The sequence below is a fragment of the Haliaeetus leucocephalus genome, unplaced genomic scaffold, assembly GCF_000737465.1.
Source record: "Haliaeetus leucocephalus isolate CR32 unplaced genomic scaffold, Haliaeetus_leucocephalus-4.0 Scaffold13, whole genome shotgun sequence".
Classification (NCBI taxonomy): domain Eukaryota; kingdom Metazoa; phylum Chordata; class Aves; order Accipitriformes; family Accipitridae; genus Haliaeetus; species Haliaeetus leucocephalus.
Genome location: NW_010972449.1, coordinates 1,915,573 through 1,935,147, shown reverse-complemented (window position 1 = coordinate 1,935,147; position 19,575 = coordinate 1,915,573). Strand labels below are relative to the sequence as shown.

The 19,575-nt window shown below is 44.0% G+C and overlaps 2 protein-coding genes and 1 long non-coding RNA gene across 8 annotated transcripts in view; 1 reads left to right on the top strand and 2 right to left on the bottom strand.

Moving 5' to 3' along the window:
* The window catches only part of CIT (citron rho-interacting serine/threonine kinase), a 71,117-nt gene extending 67,155 nt beyond the window's left edge, over positions 1–3,962 (top strand). For both annotated transcript variants that reach the window (XM_010574498.1, XM_010574490.1), the window contains 6 exons: positions 70–198; positions 1,047–1,127; positions 1,785–1,863; positions 1,996–2,178; positions 3,089–3,392; positions 3,901–3,962. In XM_010574498.1, coding sequence (XP_010572800.1) covers positions 70–198; positions 1,047–1,127; positions 1,785–1,863; positions 1,996–2,178; positions 3,089–3,392; positions 3,901–3,924 — 800 coding nt within the window. In that variant the 3' untranslated portion in view covers positions 3,925–3,962. The remainder of the gene's footprint in view (positions 1–69; positions 199–1,046; positions 1,128–1,784; positions 1,864–1,995; positions 2,179–3,088; positions 3,393–3,900) is intronic.
* On the bottom strand, positions 107–6,958 carry LOC104836123. Of its 2 annotated transcripts, XR_774810.1 has the most exons (5): positions 4,940–6,958; positions 4,264–4,370; positions 3,247–3,955; positions 432–525; positions 107–318 (listed from the first exon to the last, which is right to left on the bottom strand). It is a non-coding gene; the product is annotated as an uncharacterized LOC104836123 (long non-coding RNA). The 2 variants fall into 2 exon arrangements; XR_774809.1 differs by having other exon boundaries at positions 4,264–6,958.
* Positions 6,959–7,451: 493 nt separating this feature from the next.
* Positions 7,452–19,027, bottom strand: PRKAB1 (protein kinase, AMP-activated, beta 1 non-catalytic subunit). Of its 4 annotated transcripts, none has more exons than XM_010574468.1 (9): positions 18,963–19,027; positions 17,498–17,672; positions 16,446–16,612; positions 14,573–14,666; positions 13,437–13,551; positions 12,011–12,144; positions 11,430–11,498; positions 7,676–7,894; positions 7,481–7,504 (listed from the first exon to the last, which is right to left on the bottom strand). In XM_010574468.1, the coding sequence occupies exons 2-8, from the start codon at positions 17,660–17,662 to the stop codon at positions 7,829–7,831; spliced, it is 810 nt and encodes a 269-aa protein (XP_010572770.1). In that variant the 5' UTR covers positions 17,663–17,672; positions 18,963–19,027; the 3' UTR covers positions 7,481–7,504; positions 7,676–7,828. The 4 variants fall into 4 exon arrangements, with proteins under 4 accessions (XP_010572761.1, XP_010572770.1, XP_010572779.1 ...); XM_010574447.1 differs by lacking the exons at positions 7,481–7,504; positions 7,676–7,894 and adding exons at positions 9,115–10,288; positions 10,360–11,347; XM_010574459.1 differs by having other exon boundaries at positions 7,452–7,894.
* Between the last annotated feature and the right edge of the window lie 548 nt (positions 19,028–19,575).

The window sequence follows — 19,575 nt, the reverse complement described above, 5'->3', positions numbered from 1 at the left end:
CTTTTTCTAAAGCAGTTTAGGAAAAAAAGTTGTTAGTGATCAAGCTGTTTTTCTCCATTCTCTTTGCAGAGTTTCTGGATAAAAATGACCACACTTTGGCCTCTGCCGTGTTTGCTGCTTCTACCAACAGTTTTCCAGTCAGTATCATCCAAGTGAACCCAACAGGGCAGAGGGAGGAGTATCTGCTATGTTTCCATGGTAAGTGTGTGGCATGGTTGTACAGTTGTTGCACTACAACTGCTCTCTGGTACGTGAACAGTCAGAATGTACCCAAGTACAGTTGTAAACGAAAGCTGAACAGAGTTGACTTTCTAGTACCTGGCAATGAAGAGTTGTTGAAGTCTGTGAATCTAAAAGCCGTGGAAGAGTTGTGGCTGGTGGTTTAAACACTAAGATGCACAGGGCATTGGCACTAAAATAATAGCACTTACTGATCCAGTCTGCTGAGGTGTGTTTGGTCAGCTTGCTTCTGGCTTAAAAGTTCTCCGTCCCTGTGGATCAGGTGCCATGCGTAGGCTTGTGTGCCTGAAGGGAAGGGGTTGTAGTCAATGTTAGGTGCAAACAGGTGTTTGATTATCCTGATGAAACGTTAAGGGGTTTTCAAACTATGGCTTTCTTGTCTGGTTTCCATACAGACAGATGAGACTTTTTAGTCTTCTTGTGATGAAATAAGAGGGTGTTATTTTCTTGTATAGCTGCTTTTGTTGGCCCTCTAGGATAGTGTCGTGGAAATGCACAGGAAGTCTTCAAAAGCCCACTAGCTGTAATTTTGGGTGAGTAACAAACAGTAGGAGTCTCATAGTCTTCCCAACTGTGGATTAAATAACAACCTTACCTTAATTGGTATAGAGAGTACCTTTTGGTACTGAAAGTACATCTAGCCAATTCAATGTCAATTAGAGTAATTCACGGCACACTAGGATTTGCAAGATAGTAAGCACCCTGTCCCTGCTAAAAAGCTGAGGGTCAATTGCCGTTGTCCCTTCAAAAATAAATGAATAAAATTCAGGCGCGTGCTCATGACATGACATTACTTTTCTTGGCAGAGTTTGGTGTCTTTGTGGATTCCTATGGAAGACGCAGTAGGACAGATGACCTGAAATGGAATCGCTTGCCCTTAGCTTTTGGTAGGTGTTGAGGGACATTCACTTGGATTATAGAAATTATTGAAACATTATGGAATATGAAAATTATTTTCATATATTGAAAAATATAAAGGAAGCATCCTTGTGGGACAGGTGTTCTTCACTCAGTGCTTTTGTTTCCTCTTCCCCCTCCCAATTCTCCCAGAAACTATGGAGATTTTCCCATGATCTAAGATTATTATAAATCCAAATGTCAAACCTTCTGAAGTATAAACAATTTGAGGAAAACTAAACCAAAGTTGTATAATGTTCCTAGTCTGGCAGTGATTGAACTGGCTAGTGGAATTTTTGATGATGCTTGCAAGTTTCTGAAATAGTCAAGAATATATAATGTCAGTGTGGTTCCCTCAGGCCTTTTGAACTACCTAATGGGATTTTGTTCAGTTAATAGTGTGTTTTTAATGCCTTTTTCATGATACTTTGGTTAGTAGAATTCTTGAGATACAGATAGTTTCAAAGCGACAATTCTTTAAGCTGCATCTCCCTGCTTAGTAATAGTGTCTATGTCTTATTACAGAAAATATATTTCCTTAGTTTTCCCCAGGGGCTGTGAGGCTCTGTTGTGCTCACTGATGCTTTTTAGAAGTTTTTAACAGAGAATTTTATTTTGTTTTTCCTGCCTTTGCGGTGCTCCTTCAGCCTACAGGGAGCCCTATCTGTTTGTGACCCACTTCAATTCCCTTGAAGTGATTGAGATTCAGGCGCGAGCTTCTCTAGGGTAAGTAAGTAAGTAAGTTAGCTGTTCTCTTTCCATTACTTTGAACAGCATTTGCTGCAAGAATCTGTGTACTTGCCAGGAAAAGGTACAGTGTCATCATTGTAAAGACTTTTTCCTGCAATTTTTACCCAGAACCCCTGCACGAGCCCACTTGGAGATACCAAATCCACGGTATTTAGGGCCTGCAATTTCTTCTGGAGCTATCTACTTGGCCTCCTCCTACCAAGACAAATTAAGGGTGATTTGCTGTAAGGGCAATCTAGTGAAGGAGACCAACAATGAGCAGCACCACAGAGGATCTTCTGCTACACGCAGGTATGATGAAGTCAGTATGTTACAGTCCTTGTGCATCTTGTACGCAAACTTCGCTCCAGATGGCTTTTCCCCCCCAAGTTGTGGTGGGATGCCCTTGTTCTATACGTAGAGATAGAGGCTGGCATTAGCCAGTTACTGTACAGCTGCAATGGAACAAGGAGTAGAGTCACTGATGTTTTAAAATCCAGACGGCAAAGAAACATTAAATCCGTAGGAATATGTGGGTAATCTCCACGAATGCTTTGTGATCTTCAGCTGGTTTACTTTTATGTTGCATTATAGCTGTGACTTCAAAGCTTGATGAGCTTAGATGCTATTGATATGACACTAAACATCAATTGACTGTAACAATCTCTAAAGCTAGAGCCCCTTCCTCTTAAATAATGAGTAGGCCTTAGGGAGATGGCGTTGGGAAGCTGCAATACAATCTTGTTCTGTTCAGCAGAACAGCAATACTTCAGACAGGTGAATAAATACTGCGGTTGATAGTGCCACTGTGCATTGGAAACGGAGAAATTGAGGCTTGTACCTCATCCTAACCTGGCCCGAACATCCTGGAGCTACTGAAAATTTTGTATATGAAAAGGCATATATCAAATGCTAGCATACTTCTTTTATATGGAAAAGTATACTGCTGAAGTATATGAAAATGCGTACTTCTGTGGCCCGTTAAAGAGACATGACTTGCATCATTAGCAGTTCATTAAGGCACTTTACTAGTGTGGCAAATGTAATGAATACTCAGCTATCAAAATATCTTTGCACTTTTCATCTTGGCTCAGGGAGGTCTGATGCTTTTTCACCTAAACACTGCTGGGTGTTTGGGGAAAGTTACATTTTTTGCTAAAAGAAAATGTAACGTGAGGTTTTTGTCGCTCAGCTGTTCGCGTCCATTATTTTTGAATGACAGCAGCCCTAACAAGAGAGGTCCGCCCACATACAACGAGCACATAACCAAGCGGGTAGCATCAAGCCCAGGACCACCGGAAGGTCCAAGCCACCCTCGAGAACCAAGCACACCACATCGGTACCGCGAGGGAAGGACAGAGCTGCGGAGGGACAAGTCACCTGGGCGACCGCTGGAGAGGGAGAAATCTCCAGGCCGGCTTCTGAGCACCCGCAGAGAAAGGTCCCCTGGAAGACTGTTCGAAGAGAGCAGCCGAGGACGAATGCCTGTGAGTGGTGCCAGAACTCCTCTTGCTCAAGTCAATAAGGTAAGTCAGGAGCCTGGAGAACTTTTCTGTTCTCAGGAAAAGGCATGTACTGCAGAAGGGCTGGTGGTACTGTAAAGTACAAGAGCAAATCAAACTTCACCCCCCGGCCCCTCAACTTCTATTGAAACAGAGCACGTATGGTGTAACTCACTGGCCCTATGAACACCTTCCCTTGTGCTAGTTCTGTAACTGCAAAAGCAGCTTGACTCCGGAACAAAGTCCTCCAGATCTGAAAGCAAAGGTGCATTTACCAACAGAAGTCAAGTTGCTGAGACCTCGAAGGGGGACAATGTCTGGAGGAAGGAATGTGGGAGCCTGCTGTGTTCAGAGTGATGCTGACAGTGCTTGCCTTTGTCAGTGCTTTAAGAATTATGCCACCTAGAAGCAAGCAAGCATACAGCACTCAGCGGTAGCAGCAGTAGTTAGGTGATGTACTGCTGCTGGCACCTGTGCGTATGTGAGAAAAAAATATGTGCGACTTGTAACTGTCATTTTATTTCCCTGCCAGGTCTGGGACCAGTCTTCGGTGTAAGTCTCAGCTAGACAAAGTTACTCATCTTGACCTGCAGGAAAAAAAAGGAAATACACTGAGTATATGCACTCCATATGTCTGCTGCCCAGTTACCAAAACAGCATTCCTGGGCCAAAGCTCGCTCCGCACTGGGAGACGTGACGCTTTTGAAGATTGTTCGCATCTCAGTTAATTTCTCTGCACTTTCCTGCACTCCTGTTTTTGCACTTTGTACTACTGTTACTCTTTCAAGCAGTTCATGAACTTTTTGTATTCACTTTAGTCCCTAGTAGTTCATCAAGGAAATTAAACGGGACTAGAGTCCCACCCCAGGTCTTTACTGTGGTTAGCACCCCTTACCAGATAATTGATGATAGTTCTGAAACACGCTGGGAATGCCTGGTGGCCTGGAACCAGAAGGGCCAAGGTGAGTGAGTCTTTCAATAGAAGGTGTGATTGGATATTCTCTACAGAACACAAGAAAAATTACTTCTGATTAGTCTGTTCACCTGCCACTTCTGAAAGTTATTTTGTTCTCACTAAAATTGCTCTAGAGCAGCTCTGATGGGGAGGGAAGAACCCTGCTTTAAACGATCCCATGTGCCCGGCCCTGAGACAAAGTGCATTACCTATAAGCTACTGGGGTGTAAGACTTTATCCAGGTCTTCTGCATGACAGTTCACTGCATGCTGCTGCACCATCACTGGCTGCTCTCTCCTTTTAGGTTGCTTTGCTGAGTAGTGTATTGTACCTCACTTGTAAATTAACTGAAACCTTTAGATTACGCTGCAAAATAACCGTTAAATACTCTGGAAATTTGGCAACGAAGAGTTAACAAGCCTTATTCTATGACAAGAATTACAGTCACGCTTGTGTTCTCCTCTCAGCGTTGAACACGGTCCCTTCGGAAATGACACCGTAGTCCCGACAGTCTCGCATCCCCCAGAGAGAAGAGCAGCCCAGGCCTGGCTCTTCCCGTGATCTGTAACTTGTCGTACAATAAGAACCAAATGTCATGGCACAAGAGGATACTCACAATGAACAGCTTTAGCGGTTACTGAACACACCTTCACCTTTGCTTCTGCGTATCTAACCTCGAGCCATTTATTGCTTTCTATTCTCTTTTGCTGTGAACATGAAGCAGAGAGCAAATGATTTTCAAAGCAGGTTTTGACCATTCAATCTGCAATAGCAACATTCTAAGTGAACAACCATGTTCTTTACAACTGGAAAGAGCAAAACTGCATCCAGTCTTCCCTTGGCCACACTCTTAAACTTCTGCTAGTCCCTCGCAAGCCTGTGCTAACCTGTTCTAGAAACCCATAAAAATTCAAATGCCTTGTCAGTGTCCTTTGGCGAGTTTCATGAATATTGTATTCCGTTCTCGTCTGTTAGGTTATTTTAGGTCAGATGATTTGGCAGGAAACTTGCTGAAAGTTTTTGTCTCCTGGTCTGGATATTTTGAAAGGTCACTGAGATCAGTCTTTAAATCTTTGCATCTCATGGAAGATCTTCAAGACCTCAGAAATGGGCTTGTTGAGTCCTGAAAGTGTATATCTTGTCTTGTTCGTGAAATGCTTCCTGCTATAGAAATAGCTCAAAGGACTGTACATATTTACAAGAAACTTTATATTCGTAACAAAAGGGAATTGAATTGGTTTCTACTTTTTTATTGTAAACTGTGCGTTTTTCAACACTAGCTTTTTGTTTTAATGGTGGTTGTGGACAGCCATCTTCAGACACTGGAGGGGCCTCAGCTTAGTCCTCCTCGCTCCCATGAAGAAATATTGTAACATTAAATTGCAATTGAAGCTTGTTAGCATAAATGAGGTTTTAGGTCTCTAAAAGTACAGGATTTTTCTTCATTACCTTTTTATTATTGACAAGGGAGGGAACCAGAGGGACAGTTCAAAGCTCCACCTGGAAAGTATTGAACTTTGTTGTTGAACAATAACCAAATAAAACAAATAACTATCTTGACTGGCATGGTGAAATGAACGCTTCCTTCTATATAGAGTAACACTGAGCCATCCTACCATTGCACCCAGCATTAGAGGCTGTGTAATCTATAGGTGTCAAAGCTTACCAAAGAGCTAACCTTGACAAATATTTAGCATTTTAATAGTCGTTATTCCCTGAACAAGTAGCATAAGTGGCTTCACAAAAACAAAGCATGTTCATGTGAACTAAAACAGGTGGATTTGTCCAAATATTTTACTAGAGCAGCAGTCAGCTGCAAACACCTACAGCTAAATTCTGCCCTAGTGATACGGGCAGAGGTGAGACACGTGTGAGTATCTGGGAAAACAATCTTGCCCTGGTAAATGACCCACACATCTTGAGCTGGAAAAAACCATCATCTTAATTAACAACAGTGTGATCTAATGACAGGTTTGGGATTTATCCCAGCAGTGTACTGGTAGCAAAGCAGACGGAGACAATTACTCATCCCACCGCTGTAATATGCTGGTGCTTTAAGGCCTAATAGCTGCAACTTTAAAAAAAAAAAAAACATTCACAAATCAAGTCAGATTGAGTACAACCTGCAGAGTTACTGTACATCTTAACATACACCTGCTGGGAAAACTTGCTAGATCAGACTTAAATGTAAATACATCTATTTTTAACTGAACCAGTTTTTACAGGGTCTGAAGTATTCTTTCACAGGAAGAGGTTTTTAATATTCACACTGCTGCCTACAGTAACTTAATTTGTCCTCCTACTGTTCAGTGTTTTTGGTTCTGTGCACATACCCACCTCCTTACCCCCAATAAAAGGTTTGTTGGAGGGTGTGGGGGTGGGTTACTAATAGCTCCTCTTACATTTTGGTCTACATGACATTCTTCATGAAAATGCGCTACATAAAACCCAAGCTGCTTGATTTATCTATTGTGCCTACTATCTGATGTATATGATGAAATGCTAACTTGTTAAATGTTCCTTTCTTTCTATTTTACTGTGCACAAAGAATACTTATTTAAAGCTCATTGTTGCAGTCCTATGATGCATGATCAGAATTGTAACAAAACTAAAATAATCCAGAAACTGGTGGAGTAAAAAAAAATTATTTATTGAGCCTTTTGATTACCAAGAACCCTGCACAAATCCACAGTCAGCTTGACCACCACACACTGTGCTGAAATTCAGGGGGTCGGGGAGGGCAGGGAACTCTTGTTATTTCTGCTGTAGACACAGAACGTAACGGCTTACTCAAGAGTCCCAAAAAATGACTATAACAAAAGTCTCTGCATCTACCTTAAAAAAAATGTGCTCTCCTAGCAACAGCCAAGAATAAACATAACAGCACAGACTGGGAGCTGTGGGTGGGGAATGTAAGTGAGCTAATAAATCCAACTCTTGATCCAGCTTTTGCCTTTGGAGGGATCTGATTCATCCCATTACAATAAGGGAACACAGTGTGATTAATCTAATTCATTCACCTGTCAAGCAGAAAACAACCTAGCAAAAAACCCCCAAAAGACCCCCCCACCCACACCCCCCAAACCGCCCCCCCCCAGCAAAAAAACAAACTAACCAGCCTACCTCTTCCTTCATCAGCCCCCTGCCCTGGCAGGAGCCAGCCCTCCCGCAGATGCTCCTGCTGAAGAGAAAGGGAGTTGGGGGGCTGCTGCAGCTTACCTGGAGGAAGGCCATGGCTCCCGGGAGATGTTCCTTGAGGCCATAGGTGCCAGGGGAACACCACACCTCCATCACCTTGCCCTGCCCCGTCTGGGAGAGGTCCTTGGGCCTGAGGGCAGCTGTGCTCACTCACCCAAACGAGCAGAGGAAGGTGGAGGTGATTATGGCACGATTACTCTTGCAAGCCCTCAGGTGATGTGCGGGGCTGCTTGCAGGTCACAAAGCCTGGGCCACTTCACCCTGGTTTCTGAGGCAAACAAGCAAAGATTTTTTGGAGCTGCAAAAGCTAATGGTGCAGCACCGGCTGCAGACCAGGTACCAAGTGCTCTACCATCTGAGACACGGCTATAGCCTCCAAAATAAAAAAAAAAAAAAAAAAAAAAAAGCTCTCTATAAAATAATTGGTTCTGTCCTGTGGTTCCACCATACCAGCACTGATGAAAAGCCTGGAGTGAGTCATGCATATATGTAATTGGAAAAAAATCCACAAAGCTTAGCAAGAACTAATGAGACAGAGTCCATAAATACTGTTAAGTAAGTCTAGCATACTTTCACCTTCCTTTCTGTTCTCCATTTTGCAACATTTCAGCTTTAGTGTTTGACCTGTGAAAAATTTGTTTTGCAACTGAAGGAAAAAAACAAACCACAAACCAAACTTACTAAGCTACCTCTAAGGTCCTCTCTTCTTCTAGCAAAATAAAAAAAAAAAATTCTAGGTCATTCAAATGAGAAATTTGTGGTATCATTTCCCTGCTGGCAGTAAAAGCATTTAAGAGGACTCACTGCATGACTTCTGTCTGCCAATACACTCTCACATCTACTTTTCTTTGAACGCAGCTGAAAAAATTCCTTCCAACACTTGCCTCTCCGCTGCTGATGCTTAGTCTACCAAACAGACTCCGTTCTGCACAAACGCCTTCACCGAGTTTGCTTCCACAGCATGTCACCTGCATTTGGCATCCTGCAGCGCCCAGCTCAGCCCCATCACGAGATCCCAGAGCACTTACCGCCGGTGCCTTGGCCCACGGTGCCCGGCCAAGCGCTCCCAGCCCACTGCGCACACCCCTTGGCTGCGCCGTATCCACCAAGCAAAGGCATGAGCACAGCCTTGCCCACCACTCCTCAAGCTGCAGGCTGCCAGCCCTCCTTCAGTTCACCAGGCAACGCACCGTGACCGCTTCTATTACCCGACAGCAGAGCCTGTCATCAGAGACCCCAACACATCGCTTCCGTGCAACAGCTCTGTTGTGCTACAAGACATCAGGCACTAGCGCGCCTTTGCTGCCGCCATTACGGAAGGAGAGGCCATTATTTAATGACAGCATCATCAGGCAGGGAACTGACAAAGAATGGCTGTGGTCACCCGCTGATCTGCCAGCACATACTTCTGCATTTGAACATCCAGGTGTTTTGACTGAGTGAGTTTACACTTCAACAAAAGGCAATCCTGTTGAATTAGTTAACTGGAACTGTTCCAACCCGCTCTTCCTTCTCTGCTATTGATGCACCTTTGTTTACTGCCCCGACACAACCAGCTCAAGATAAAAGAAACCTCTACCTCCCCAGGCCCCAGCAAAGCCCACAGGCCTCCCTGCAGCATGTGCTGCTCTGCAGCTACCAGCCCCAATCCCACAGCCTCTTCCCTGACCTCCTCACAAGTAAGTCAGCATTTTCTGGTGCCGATAAATATTACAGAGGGTGCACAGCCTACTCCAGCGCCATACACCTGCCTGTGACACCACAAACCATATCCAACCCGCAATCACACGCTGTCAAGAAGAAAGGCTTGGGAAAAACGTCTGCTTGAAGAGTGGCTGGCTGGAACAGAGAGAAGCCAATGGGAGGCTTAAGACCAATACCAAGTTTTTCAGCCCTAAGGAACTGACTGCTGGAGCTTTTTACGCAATTGTTCTTCCTGTAAGCTTTACATCACAAATACACACTAACACCTCCCTCATCTTATTTACTGATTAACTGCAAGCGAACAAGGTGTTTCAAGCTGCATCTATGAATGAAAAGTTGCACAATCCACCAAGGCATAAAACTGCAATCAGGCACTCATAGGTTACAAAAGAGTAACAACTAAAGGAAGCTGAGGTTACCAAAGATGGGAAGGATAATAACAAAGCAAGTCACCCACTTTTCTTGAAAATGTTTTATTTGTTTCTAAAGAGGCTGAAAACAAAAGCAATTCCATATTTCAGAATACCAAATACTATCCATAGCACAGAACGAAGAAAGAGTTTTCAGAGAAAACCATTGCACTAGACCCGGATCTACTCGGCTACTCAGGATATTGCAACAAGGCTAGTGAGCAGATCCGAGGATGGCAAACCACCCTTCCACTGTGGCTGGTTCCACTGAACGCTGGCTGCTGCAGCTTTTGTCCCCACTCAGACTCCTTACCGATTTGTGCAATGTGCTCTTCCCCACAGTCGGACAGGGGCTGGTTATCATTGGCACAGTCGCTGGCACTCGCAGGCACCAAAAACAAACAGAGGGAAGGACCCAGCAGGTCACTTCCTGAGCTGGTTCCTCCAGGGCAGGCCCGAGGCACACTGGCAGGCAGTTTTGCATTAATGTTGCATTTGTTTTGGGATAAAACAGGCTGCGAGTACCAAGTACAGGCAACCTGGTGCTACTATAATCACTTAGAAAATATAAACAGAATAAAAAGTTGCAGAGATCCCCACAGCCTTGGCTGCAGAAGCACCAGGGATGTTATACCCGTGGTCAATGCTGCAACCTGGAGCAGAGGCCCAGCTCCAGCCCTGGGCACAGAAGGATGCAGTGCTGCTGTATCCAGCGTGCTGCAACTGCTTACACCAAGGGGCAAGTTTGGCCACTGGGAGACGGGTGACTCACAGTCACCTTCAGGCTGTTACTGAAGAACTAATCCCCAAACTGAATACATCGATTTCCTTACGGCTACCTATCCCAGCTTAAGGAAGTCCTTATCAGTGACAGCAAGAGAAACTAGTTTCAAAAAGCAGATTACTGCAAGACACATTTATGATTTACAGAAAAATCCAGCCGTTAAAAACAATTGTCTTTACCAAAATTCCACAGGGGAAAACTTGTATTTCAGTTCTCATGAAGAGAAAAACTACAGAGCTATTCACAGCAGAAACAGTGCACTCCAGTCTACCGTAAAATAAAAATGAACTTGTCGGTGATTTGTGTCGCTGATTTTGCCTAGCAAAGGCTGCTACAAAAAGATCATCAATATTCACACTTATTTCAGCCATACAAGTTTGGAACTTGCTACTGAAATAATTGCGTGTTTGATGAGTTATGAAAGCAGTAATGGGCTTGCTTTTGCTGAGTGTTGAGCTCAAGTAAGATTCCACAAGAATCCTGAACTTTCTAGACTTTGGGCTGGCTTGTTTATTACTTACAGTCTGCCTCACTGCTGAAGGTCTTTAATCTGTTGCTGCCCTCACACTTTTCAGCCTAATTAAATTGCTGTTTTTTTAACTGAGCTGACAACAGGCACTGACACCTTTGCCATCTGTCTAGTTGTCATGAAGCTGCCATCTCCAAGAACTTCCAAGGTGGGACTGGGAAAATAAGGCAAATATAGGAGAACTTGGAAGTCTCAGAAACAATATGAAATCGGAGTTCATTTGCTACAGCACAGAGCAGGAATAAATTTGGTTAAGAGAAGAATTTTTTTCCCCCGAGACTGCACTAGCCCAGAACAATTGGTCACAAACTACTGTGATGCTCATATTGGCTTGTACAGCAAAGTAGTCACATATTTCTTCTTGTAACGATGCGTAGCACTAAGCACCATCACTCCATCCTACAGGAGATGGAAAACAAGTGAGCATATTACATGGTTATCTAAAAGCTGCAAGTGTGAAGAACATGCCCTGGTCTCTCACCTTGATAGAAAGTGCGTAGAGGTGGTTCAGCATGACATGGTTGGGTTCAGGGAGCAGAGCAGGATCGCACTGGAAAAAAGAGAAAGCGAGACAGTGTGAAAATAACGGAACTCACAGTTTACTCATCACAGCTGATGAGTGATAAACACCGTCTGTAACTAGCCATATCCTCAAATACATCACACCACTTCTTACACCGAGTTCATCAAGAAACGTAGACAAAGTTTCAGAACAATCCAAGATCCCTCCAGGGTGAAACCCTCTGCATCCTCACTGCAACCATAAAACAGACCTCAATTATTTCTTATGTGCTTCTGACATTTTAATAGTGTTGCAGTGGGAAGATTAGGGTTTCTGGGAGTAAAACAACAATCTAGTTTTCTTTTCAATTTTGAAGAGAGTCAAGTAGAAAAATAAATTTACTTCAGATGGATCCACCTGGACGTATACAATAAGGAATTTATGAACATGGCAACTATTCTAAGGTTTTTCCTTGCCTGTCCCCTGTCTGTACCCAGGTTTTTCCCCATCTGTTCACAACCTCAAGGCCATTATTCAGCAAAACAAACTAATGTACTCACAGAAATGCCTGTGTCCTTATTCAGGATGACCTGCAACAGGTGGGGCGGAAGAATAGGTGGCGATTTAAAGCGCTCCTCTGCCTTACAAACGTAGGGCTCCTGGTGGTACGGTCCTGGAGGTGAACTTGACAACTCTGCCAGAGAGATGTTAAATATTTATTCTTAAATAGTCTGTAAGAGTATGTGCTCTTTATAGGTACCTTTTTACCACTACTCTAAGTTGCTTTTCACATCCAAAAACATGTGGCCAAAAGAAATCAATGGCATGTAGTACAAGAACTGTAGCAGCTGATGCAGTGCCAGAGGATCAGTCACTGCCCAAGAAGTGATTTAAGATGTCCAAAGTCTGTCTGACTTGAGACTAGCTGTGAAGATGTGGGAGGCCAAGGGCCCTACTGCACTCCAGAACTTCACTGCCCAGCACTTCTCCAGCAAACACTTAATGGTAAACATTGCTCTACAATGTTACCTCCAAGGGAAGCGCTAAAAACATGGTACACACAGGTAAAAAGCATGTATTAATCCTGTACAGGGACAGGGTAAGAGAAAGGGCTCTTCAGAGTGTAAAACAATATAATGAAAAGTTGTTACATCTTGTGGCGGGGAAACATTTACTAGAATCTCCTCCTGGCTTCTTGCAGCATCCAAGTCTCACAAATCACACCCTTTCGCCAAAAAGGCTTTCTCCAGGGGAAAGTAGCATAGAGCAAAAACCAACCAAACACACCTTCTGCCTCAGATTCAAAGGACAGGTCTTCTGAGGGAGGATTTAAGGTACTATTTCAACCATGGTCCCCATCCCTACAAAGGTCTATAAAGAACAGGTGGCAAGGCTGACCTCAGAGATGACTCAAGCTAAATCTTACCTCTCTTCTGTTACACTAGAATATGAAACTTGAGACAAAAATACAATTTTTATACTATTCTAAGATTCAGATCATTTATACTAAGCTGAGAGCATATGACATATGACTGAGCCTGTATTAGCACTAAGATGCATCTAAATTCTACCTCTTAATGCGCAACTTCTGACCTCCTCAACCCATCTCCTTAGCAGAGAAAGACTGTATTAGGAGCAGCATAGGCTGTCAACATTGGCTTGATGTCGTAAGGTAGAGACTGATCCACCACTGAGTGCGCCCAAACCAGCCATTTGACATCGCACAGGCAAACAAACAGCTATTAAGCACCCATGACTTCCTCCTAATCAGATCTACAGTAACCTGTGTTGCTCTGTCAGAGGCTTCCTCCTTTATGCATTCCACATTATTCCTTTGTGCACTTGTGACTCCTGCACACGTCCGTCCACAGGGCCTGACAAACATGTAGATTAATCTATACTGGAGCTTTAACTCCAGATGAAAAGGAAGATGGAATTTTTAACAGCTCTATAAAGTGTAATATAAAATCACCAGTAAGCTCATACCAGACATGTCTGAACATTTCTGGGAGTCCACCATCAAAGCATCAAATACTTCAAAGTCAGTTTTCTTCACCTGTATGATATTGTTGACGGTACCTAGCTGGCTGGTTACTACTGGCTGGGAAGAAACAAGATACAAAAGTCAGAATAAAAAAGCTTGCAGGACTATCAGATTCTCAAAACTACACAATCAGCATTACCAAGAATGAGATATATTGCTTTTAAAATATGCTAGTACCACATATGAAAAGAGCTCACTATTGCTCAGTTAGTGTTAGTTTAAGAGCAAGTACAGGATTTAGGACTGAGGGGGATGCATATCAGTTGAACCTGCTAGGTCCACAGCACTCAATAAATTCCTGAGCTATACATAAGGCTAGGATCAGGTTTGGGCTAAAGTTAACAGTGACAACACAAGGAGCTAACCTTTACTTCTAGCTTCTACAGAGGCTTCAGAGCCAGGCTGAGATCTGCATGGCCTGATGTAGGACACGAGTACACTTGGTATTGCTGGTTACTACCAAAGCTAGGACTGGAGACCGAAGCAGAGGTTTCAAAGAGCTAAATTTACTGCAAGGTGAATTCCCTGAGGTTCTGCAAGGTTTGCCAAGACAACAAGAAGACTGGAACCAGCAGCTGTGAATGATTAGCTCTGAGGCAGGTAGGGATTGCTAGGCAGGCTAAGGTTAAAGCTCATTTTATAGCAGAGGAGGACGAAAAGGACTGGTAGATTTTGGCACAATTACTGGACTATGAAAAGATCCAGAGCAGCAATAAGAACATTCTGGCAGACAGCAAGCACAGCACAGAGAGATTTGGGCTGTCAGCAATGCTACAGTGCTTTAAAAGACAGTTTGGCACTAGACAAGAAAAGCTCACCATATCTTATAAACCAATACCCAAGAGATCTTGTGACCCATTTGTTACAAAAATCTCCTGTCCTTTGAGATTGTCAGTCTGATGCTGCCACCTAGGCCAGCTGGGAGCAGAAATATCTTTATCACCAGCTTAAACAGTCAGTTTCTGTTGTTAACCAACACCTTCTCTCTGAAAAGGCCAGCTATTGGTAGAAAAACCAGCCAGTTTCTCATCTTCCAATGCCTCAATGAATAAATACAGAGAATCAAAGAAAACAATACCTCTGAAGGATCATGCGTCCACTGCCCATCCACAAAGAACTTGTATTGGTGCTCTCCTTCTGGCAGGTCCAGAATTGCCACAAAGTTATTGTGGCTGGAATTTAAGACAAACAAATCAGCCCTGAAATATTCTGAAAAGTACATTGATCTATAAACTGTGACAAACACTGTAACACAGAATATAAGCCTCCTTAACGTGCAAAAACTTAAAAAGGCAGTGCCACATTTAAGAGAATCTCTGATGCAATCTAAAGGTAAAGAATCAAATTAAGGTTAATGTTAATGATAATTTCCTCTGTGACAGTAAGCCCCTACACATTCAAAATTAGTATCCACATTCCTGGCATCAAGTAATTGGCACTGAGCTTTTGTAAAGTCATCTGCACATCTTCACACTACTTGTTAGTACATGAGACCTTATTTTATCTGCGATACTGCTGTTGATGGAACAAGATCAGCTTACTTGTATTTCCTTGCCTTTCAGTATTTGCCATCATAAATTGCATTTCACAAATGCCTATGAAATAAATGAACAATGACTAGAAGATGAAAGCAGCAACTCAATACTTCTGAGTTACTTTAGGTCTGAATAGCTGCTGCTTTGTAATTTTGATACTCCTGTGCTGTGAACTTCCTGATTCTTCAGAAGTCTTTACCAGCATCTCAAAGAAGCTGAGAAACAGTGGATGCTATGTGAACAATTCAAACAGGCCACACAATGCCAGTAGCTCTCTTTACTTCTTCTTCTCAGATAAGGAGCACAAGCATACCACCACAAAGCTGGATTTGAAATTTCAGTTTGGAATAACGAACTCTTCTGCCTGAGCATATTTGATTCAGTAACATGATTTTATCTAGCCTCTAAGGAGGTCCAAATATCTCCTTTCCCAGAATACCTAATCTGACAAGAGGCAAACCTGTCTTTTCTTTTTTTTTTTTTTTTTTTTTAAAAAGACATTTTTGTCCTTCTTCCAGATTCATTTCACCATTTCCCGTCTCCCAGGCTTTCTACTTAAGAGTATGACGGTAATACTGATGTTCCATTGGCCTTTTTTCCAGCTCCTGTCTTGATAATTTATTTCACATTGTTCATGCACAGAACAATCCTCCCATACCATTTTATCAGGCCACTATGCTCCTCCCTCAAGTCTCCTAAGAAATTAAGACACTTCTGCAACAATGACAATGCAGGTAGTCACTCACTGAGATAAGAAACACCAGAAATTAGCAGGAGACAAATCTTTCATGAATATGTCATCGTTGACAGACAACAGGTCTCAGATCAACAGCTAAATTCAGACTCTCCACCACCCATTAAGTTTTAAATTTTTGAGAAAACATTGGTTTAAATAAAATACTTACTCAGGTACTGAATTAAGCAGAGCTCCAGAGCTCTCTGGAAGGAAAAAGCACTTGGTACTTTAACACAGATTTGTTCTCTCGTTCATGTAGTTTACCAGCAGTATCACAGGTTCAGTTTCCTAAGCAGAATCTGGACCCTTTGAGCTGGGCAAAAGCCAATGATATGGCAAGAAAGTACATGTGCCATCAAAGACACTATGCTTAAAACTAACTTCACCTTACATATCCCAACTCCACCCCAGGTAGCAGACTGCACAACAAGGATTGTTTCAGGTCATTCACGCATGGTGCCTAGTGAACAAATCACTCCAAAATTGACACACAGCTCAACTTTCATCCTGTGCCATCCAAGAATCAAAAAGTCAGACTCTCATCAAGAGCTTGAGAAGCGAAGCAGGACAGTAGTAAATCCAAGCACAATACCAATCTATCAGCTGACCACCTTTCTCACTGCACTAAGCATTCCCAGCCCATGGGGAATATCACCAATACAGCAGCAGCAGTTTATTACCTCCTTGTCAGAGGAATTTTACTCCAGTTGTTGAAGGACCCAGATAAATAAACTTCTTTCCCTCCTCCAGTCCAGCGAAAGACTGTTGGTCGAGCTTGAGTGGGAGTTTTATCATTCACTTCCAGATCTTGTTGCCAAGCTAGGAATTCTTCTTTCTCCAATGGAGCCTACAAGCACAATGTCTTAATCAAAAGGATTCTTTCCTGGCAGACTTAGACAACCTGTATTTTACTGACGGCATTTTTGCGCTCAGGCACGATTCTCTAAGGTACAAGTCTACAAGTAGTTTTTGTCAGATGGAGATTAGAAACAGCATTTCTAGATACTGTTCACAAATTCATTTGCACAAGTTCTGCAAAGATGTCAAAGCCTTCCAAATTTGCAGAAAGAGTGGAAGGCAAAATAATCCCCTGCCCTCCAGCCTAAATTAGGCTAAAAAGAAATGACTTGAGCTCACAAGAGTTTTCAAAATACACAGATAAAAGAAGAGGGAGAAAAATAATTAAGAAGAAATACACTTAAGCACAAATACCATAGGCACAAAATTTGTAGTTGGCAGAAAGATTATGAATTGTCTGTAGGAAACAGCTCTGTCCAGCAGTCAAAATCTAAGCGTAATTTTCTGTTAGATATTCTTAGGAAACACGATACACAGCAAGGCATTTCTAACAATCCATCTAATACTGAGCAAAAATCCAGTTAACTGATCTTTTAATATGGAAAATAACAGACAGGTAAAACATCACTGGTGACTGCAAGAGCATTAAGGATCTGAGGGAAGCTGGGGCACTGTACCTAGAACTCGGGAAGAGCTTTGAGCCAGCTACATTTTAGTTTTTCTACAGTTAATTCTTGCTGCAAACCATGACATTACGCTCATTATATCTGCTTGAACACCAATGCAATACCTCTCCTTAGCGTGGGAAACAAGGGAGACAGTCAGTTTTGTGTGTAAACTCAGTGACAGAACTACGGAAGGATGTTAAGAGCACCACAACTAGACAGCATTCCCAAGCTAGCAAAGTTAGAAGACAAGAACAAACCAGCAATACCTTCATTTCCTCTGAATGGAACAAGTCTGCATCTTCAGGACTGTCCATTAGAATTTTTGGTCTATCACCCTCTTTTGTACTGATGGCTCCTCCTGAGTTGTCACCTCGGGATGCCTTATGGCCATGACGCTCCAGTCCAGCTCGCTCGCTGCTTGTGTTCCCCATTTTTAATGGCCTAAAAGAGCAGGAAAAGACAGATTAGCACACGTACTTCTGAAGCCAGAATGCCAGTAGGCAGGAAAGCAGGCTCATCAGTAGACCTGGGCTCTGTTTCTGAGTTGAAGAGTCTAAGAAACTTGAGTAACCCCAAATGCTAGAATCTTAAAATTATAACAAACTCAGAACAAAGACACTAAATGACAACTTTTAGCTACTCTTGATAATGTGCTACAGTTCAATATCCTAGCATCTCTGCAACTCAGCCACTCTAAAAGTTGACCAAGCTGGTATCTGTCACTGCAGCACATTGGTATTCTGTCTTGCCAAGCTAAGTGCTTGTTCTTCTCTCTTCTGAATACCTACACATACAATGTTCTACCACATCAACAGAAACATCAGCAGAACTTTCTGTCAGAATGCTTCAAAAACAGCCTACTAGAAATGTGACTTCACTAGGAAATAAAAAGTTAGCTGAGGTGGCAGCCTGCTGAGGATCCTTACAGGGGCCGGCTGTGGCTCTGAAGCGCAAACAGCACAGTCCTGCTGGTGCTCCGCTGGAGACTTCCTCCAGTCTCTGCTTTTCTCTGGGAGAGGCAGGGGCCTGCTATGCAAGAAACGCAACACTTCTTCCCGCTCCACAGCCCATGTGGCCACATCCAGAGGCAGAACGGATGAGACTAGATGCACATGCCATATCTTATCTGAAAGACTACTTACAGGCGAAGAGCAGCAACTTAGGGGCAGCCAAGGGGACCGTCTGGACCCATACAAACAGGCCCTTGGAACCGTACAAACAGACCCTTGGAGCACACCCAGCAGGATACAAGCACACGTATGGGATATCGTTCTGTCCCCTGTAAGCTCAGATTATGGACATTGCCCAACATTCAACCGTACAGATCTCGGCTCAGTCACAACCTGGCAGTCTCGGCACGCGTGGCTTAAGTAAATAAACAACTAAACAGGTAATTCGACGACAAAAATTAAGCATAAATGCAAACGTTAAACAGCTACGTGAAATTTCAACAGCTTTGCGCATCCATTCCGTATCTGCTTTAAGCGGCGACTCGCTGATTCTGCGAGACGGACTGTTGAGAAGGCCCCGGTGAAATCCCACAGCCCCTCAGGGTCTCATCAGCAGACACACCTCCGCGCCGTACCTGCCGGGCCGCCTCAGGCCCCGAGGCGGGCAGCCGGGCAGTCACCGCCTCCGCCACCCACCTCTCCCCGGCCCGGTTCCCCCGCAAGCGCCCAGCAGGGCGGTTACAAAGGCCGCCGGGGCTGGCACCGCCGGCAGGGAACCCACCTCCCACCTTCCGAGCCCACCGCCGTCCCTCCACCGCCGCCCCGGCGCTTCCGCTTCCGTCCGGCCGTGTGCCCGCGCTGCCGCCCCGGGGAAGAACCCGAGCCCGGCGCGCAGGTTCCGGCGCCGACCCCGGCCCCAGGCAGGCGGCCCGCGGGGCCTGCAGCAGCCCAGAGCCGTCCGCGGCCGCTCCCGGGTCCGTCAGGCCCCTGAGGCCAGGCTCGATGCTGACTGTCCCGCCAGGGCTATCCCATACCCGCTGAATATGACTGCTAAACTGGTGCCTTAGGTACGAGGTCAGGGGGGAAGCGTGGTGGCTCTTTACCTGCCTCTCGGAGCCGTTTTCTCCAAATCATCACCGCAAGGAGGTTTTGGATCTGCAGGAGAGTTGCAGATGAGTGAGCACGGGGCCGCGGGAGCTAGGCAATAAATGCATTTCCCCTCTTCGTGAAACGGGAGCAAGAGCCAGCTGAGTGGACGCCGACCATTGGGTGGTCGAAGCAGGCTGTGAAACCACCGGCACATGGCTCTCTTTCCTCTGAGGAAGCAGAGGTGGAAATTTAAGTCCTCAACTGATAAGTGTTTCCCAAATTAAATTACACTCGTATATTTCTCT